The following is a 4,689-nucleotide window of genomic DNA, read 5'->3' as shown; positions in this document are numbered from 1 at the left end:
AGGCAAGAGCTTCCCACTTGAGGACACAGCCAGGCCAACGTGGCCACGTTTTGTGGAGCCTGACAGAAGCAGAGGTGCCAGATCGTCTCGTTCATGAACCACAGCAGCTACACTGCAGCCTGCACCACACCTAAGAAAGTGTTCTGCTTCACTTTCCACCCCACCAAGAGACAAAGTTCTGTGAAGAGGGATACACGAAGGCCCCATAGGAAGAGAAGTCCCTTTAGATACTGTTGCTCTCCCAGCTGCTGGTTCAGGCCCATAGCTATGGCTGGATTCTTGGGGGCTCTGCCCCCTTTCTTAAAACACAGCCCCACAAGAATTTCTCCTGTAAATGCTTTTTTTCAATCATTTAAAAACATTTTTAAAAGGTGTGCACTTCCTTCAGCAGAGTGGGGTGCTGCAGTTGACTAATTCAAGGGGTTGGAGTAGGTGACCTCTAGGATCCCTTTCAACTCTGTGTCAAGAAATGGGTCTTCTCCTTTAAGAGACTTTTTCTGCCTAAGTGCTAGCTTCCTCGACTGTAGAGGTCATCACTCCCACCTGCTAGCTCATTATCAGAATTGTTCCTTAGGCTGGCAGAAGTGACTAACTTGCAGCAGCTGGGAACTGTCATCTGTAGTGGTTGACAGCTTGCAATTTAGAGATCTGTCCTGGCTACAGCCTTCTAACGGCTAAATGGTTAAGAACACCTATGTAGAACAGACAGCTTGAGAAGACTCAGAGAGAGAAGAGACTGCCTCAAAGCTCTCTTCAATGTCTACCTTGCCGCTTTGCTTCTAGAGACTCTGCTCGTCAGGTACGCCAGTTGAGATGCCAGAGCTACACGCCTGATGGGACAAGTACTGAGTAGAGTAGCCAGCTGGGTTTGTTTGTTTTGGTTTGCATTCCTTGCTGAACTGTTTTAAGATCAGCTGCTGGTTTAAGAGCAGTCCTCCATGCCAGCAGACACACGAGCGGAGACACAGAACATCCTCTCTTATGATCCATCTTTATTTGTAAAAGTCCAGATATAAAATCTTAATTGGTGTCTTAAAAAACAAAAAGGCACATTTAAAAACTACTGTATTTTTCTCCCCCCCACCACCCCCCCACCCAGGGCTATGCTGGACACACTCCCTCTCCCCTGCGGCTTCTTGCGGCTCCCGCTTCCTTCTTTCCTTCCGACAAGGGGTCTTCCATCTTCCTGCATTCCAGAAGCACACACAGCGGAGAAGTGTCAGTGTGAAAATCCAACTGCGTCCATCGGTACTTTAATAGTAGCTCTCCTTCTCTACCCAGCCTACAAGAGAATGGAAGAGGGAAGAAGAGAAAGAAATGCATCAAGTTGCTTTTCCTGTTTTGGAACTGGAGATGCTTTGAGTTAGCTCTGCTGTAATGCACCTTTTCTCCAAACATTTGAGATGGACACCTCGCACAGATTGCTCAGAACACCTCCTGCCCCCATCTCACCGACAACACCAGGCAGTCGCAGTGAAGATCCATACTCCCCCCGATTCTTAGCAAAGCCATGAAATACCAAAGCAGGGTCCCTGCGGCATCCCTCACCAACAAAGCAGGGTCCTTGCGGAACCCCCGGCTGCCCGCAAAGGAAAATCGTCAAGAGAGGCTGCCTAGCCCCCACAAATGACACATTCCACCCACGACCGTTGTAGGGCTGCAGATTCTTACCTCCAGGGCTGCGTCTGATGATGAGTTTTCTTACTTCATCATACACAAAGATGAGGAGTGAGTACGGGAAGGCACAGAACCACCACGTCGGTCTGCAAGGGAAGGAGACCGCAATGAAGAATGCCCTTGTGCAGGAGTGTTGGCCAGGGCAAGGCCTCACTGTCCTGAGTAAATTCTGTACTTACTTGAGAGGATACATCCTCAAGGCCACGTCCATCCCAGGGCAGTAAGAGAGGAAGGCAGCCAAAGCCGTCTCTTCAAAGAGGCCAAATATGAGGATCTTGTTCCTGGTGGGAAGTATTGAGAGGAGTCAGCCCCCGGAGACAATCACCTCCCCGCTCAACCCTCGGCTCAAGCAGAAGGTCCCAGGTGTTGTTCTGTCCTGGTCTCTCCAGAGCTCTCCTCTCCCTTCATGGCTAGAAACACGGATCCTGCAAGGGAAGCCACTGAACACACCATGAGCACCTGAAGCTGCCTTCTCCCGAATAAGACCCATCGGTCTGTCAGCATTCAGTACTGTCTGCTCAGACTGGCAGCAGCTCTCCAGGGTCTCAGGCAGGGGCCCTTCACACCACCTCCTACCAATGCTCCCTTCTAAGCTGTGGATTCTTGTGAGCAAAAATTCTATTTTGGGAGCTACTGGGAGTTGTGAGCGAGCGAGCCATGTGGCTGCTGCCCAAATTAGCTCGCTCTGGAGCCCTCCTTCCTGAGCAGAGACAAAAAATGTGTGAGCCGGAGGCTAAAAAAACTGTGAGCTAGCTCACACTGACTCAGCTTAGAGGGAACAGCTGCCTACTACCGAACCCTTTTAAGCGGAGATGTCTGGGATTGAACCGGGGACCTTCTGCATGCTAAGCACATGCTCTAGCACTGAGCCACGGCCCCTGCCCGTCCTCGTCTAGGGATCCCCAACTTTTTGGAACCCGTGGGCACCTTTGGAATTCTGACACAGGATAGTGCAAGGGTGTCAAACATAAGGCCCGGGGGCCGGAACCAGCCCATCCGGGGCTCTTACCCAGCCTGCAAACAACTGGCATGGATGGAAGTTTAAAGTACTCCCCCTTTTATGGTACCCTTGAGGGGGAAAAACTAGTCTTGCATATGATTAAATACATTTATTGGGGTTTCTGTGGGTTCCCCAGTAAATTAATTGCTTTCACTGCTAGGAATCAATTACTTTTGTTTGTATTCTGAGCAAAAAATAATATGGTTAATTGGGTTTGCCCGTGTCCTTTATAAAGTTCATATCTTCCCTCTGAGCCCACAATCTCCCAAGCCCTTTTCATTTCCAGTCAACGACTGCGATCCCCATCCTGGAAGGTGGCTCGGGCCACCAGAACTGCCCCTCCGGTCCCGCTTAAGAGGCATCAACTGCCCCGGTACTCACTTCATGCCTTGCTGGAAGACTGAATTCCTCCTGGTCTTGCAGATGACCAAGTCGGCCCACTGCACCACCACAATGCTGACGAAGAAGGCCGTGTGGCACGTGAACTCCACGATCTTCCGCTGCTCGTAGGTCTGGAGGGGGGGAGGGTTAAAAGAGAGAGGCTTGTTCTCGTGCTCGATTTCCCCAGGTGATGGCCGTGAAAAGCCAGCCAGCCAGCCTGGCCAACGTCCTCTCGGGCGATTCGGACACTCACCCACTGTTGCCCGTAGCTGTCCTCAACGTCATTCACCCACCGGTCATCCCAGTTCACTCGAATGCCCAGCAAGGTGGAGGGCAAGAACCCGTTCTCGGCGAGGATCACAAAGTAAGTGAAGAACCCGCCCAAGGCTTGGATCATCCCTAAGAGCCAGGAGGAGAGAGCGGGTCAGTGCACCCGGACCAGATGTCTGAAGACATTTTAGGAACGAGACCACACACAAACACCCGGCGGAGGTTCAGGGGTGGAGATTCCTCAGGGCCTCCAGCTCAGCCAGAAGACGCTCCTGTTCTGCCGCCTCCCTGCTGAGCGAAGCGAAGCCATAGGGAGTGTCCTCCTGAACTTCCGCTGCGATGCTCTACTGCACACCACTGCGATGACACCTCGGCCGAGGTGCCGCTGCTTCATCCCAACCGGGTTTGAAGCCACGATGCACAAGAGTTCACATCTTTTGAAACACCTTCCTGTACCATCCTCTGTGTTCGGAAAAGAGGAGGGGGAGGAGGTTGGATTTATACCCCGCCCTTCCACTACCCGAAGGAGTCTCAGAGCGGCTTACAAACTCCTCTCCCTTCCCCTCCCCACAACAGACAACCTTGTCAGCAACACTCCCTCTAAGCCACCCTGAGCCCGTTCGCAGGAAGGGTGGGATATAAATACAAAAATAAATAAATAAATAAAATAAGCTGTGAACATAAGAGAAGCCAATGTTGGATCAGGCCAGTGGACCATCTAGTCCAACGCTCTGGGTCATACAGTGGCCAAAAACTCCAGGTGCCATCAGGAGGTCCACCAGTGGGGCCAGGCCATTAGAAGCCCTCCCACTGTTGACCCCCCCAAGCACCAAGAAGACAGAGCATTGCTTGCCCCAGAGCCCCTATCTATACCTTGTGGCTAATAGCCACTGGTGAACCTCTGCCCCATATGTTTATCCAGTTCCCCCTTGAAGCCGTCCATCCTTGTAGCTGCCACCACCTCCTGTGGCAGTGAAGACTGTGGAGTCTTGTGAGCAAACATCCTACTTTGTGAGCTGCTGGCATTAAAGTTGTGAGCGAGTGATTTGGCTACTGCACAAATTAGTTTGCTTTGGAGCCCATCCTCCCTGAGCGAAGACAAAAAGGTGTGAGCCAAAGGCTAAAAAACTGTGAGCTAGCTCACAGTAACTCAGCTTAGAGGGAACACTGCCTGTGAGGTAGGTGGGGCTGAGAGAGCTCTTTCGAGGAATGCCCTTGAGAGACCAGCTCCAAGAGAACTTGTGACTGACCCAAGGTCACACCAGCAGCTGTATGTGGAGGAGTGGGGAAATCAAACCCGGTTCTCCCAGGTTACAGCCTGCGTTCCTAACCACTACACCAACTGCTCCTGAACAGATCCT

General features: G+C 51.7%; 1 protein-coding gene across 1 annotated transcript in view; it reads right to left on the bottom strand.

Annotated features, from left to right (window-relative positions):
• Positions 1 to 1,080: 1,080 nt before the first annotated feature.
• The window catches only part of ATP1A1 (ATPase, Na+/K+ transporting, alpha 1 polypeptide), a 42,888-nt gene continuing 39,279 nt past the window's right edge, over positions 1,081 to 4,689 (bottom strand). The window contains exons 18-22 of the mRNA XM_015409844.1: positions 3,312 to 3,457; positions 3,059 to 3,189; positions 1,857 to 1,958; positions 1,672 to 1,763; positions 1,081 to 1,282 (exon numbers count right to left, since the gene is read on the bottom strand). Of these exons, the coding sequence (XP_015265330.1) occupies positions 1,254 to 1,282; positions 1,672 to 1,763; positions 1,857 to 1,958; positions 3,059 to 3,189; positions 3,312 to 3,457 (500 nt within the window). The 3' untranslated portion in view covers positions 1,081 to 1,253. The remainder of the gene's footprint in view (positions 1,283 to 1,671; positions 1,764 to 1,856; positions 1,959 to 3,058; positions 3,190 to 3,311; positions 3,458 to 4,689) is intronic.

Source organism: Gekko japonicus, unplaced genomic scaffold, assembly GCF_001447785.1.
Source record: "Gekko japonicus isolate JY-2015 unplaced genomic scaffold, Gekko_japonicus_V1.1 scaffold170, whole genome shotgun sequence".
NCBI lineage: Eukaryota > Metazoa > Chordata > Lepidosauria > Squamata > Gekkonidae > Gekko > Gekko japonicus.
This window is presented reverse-complemented; position numbering and strand designations above follow the sequence as displayed.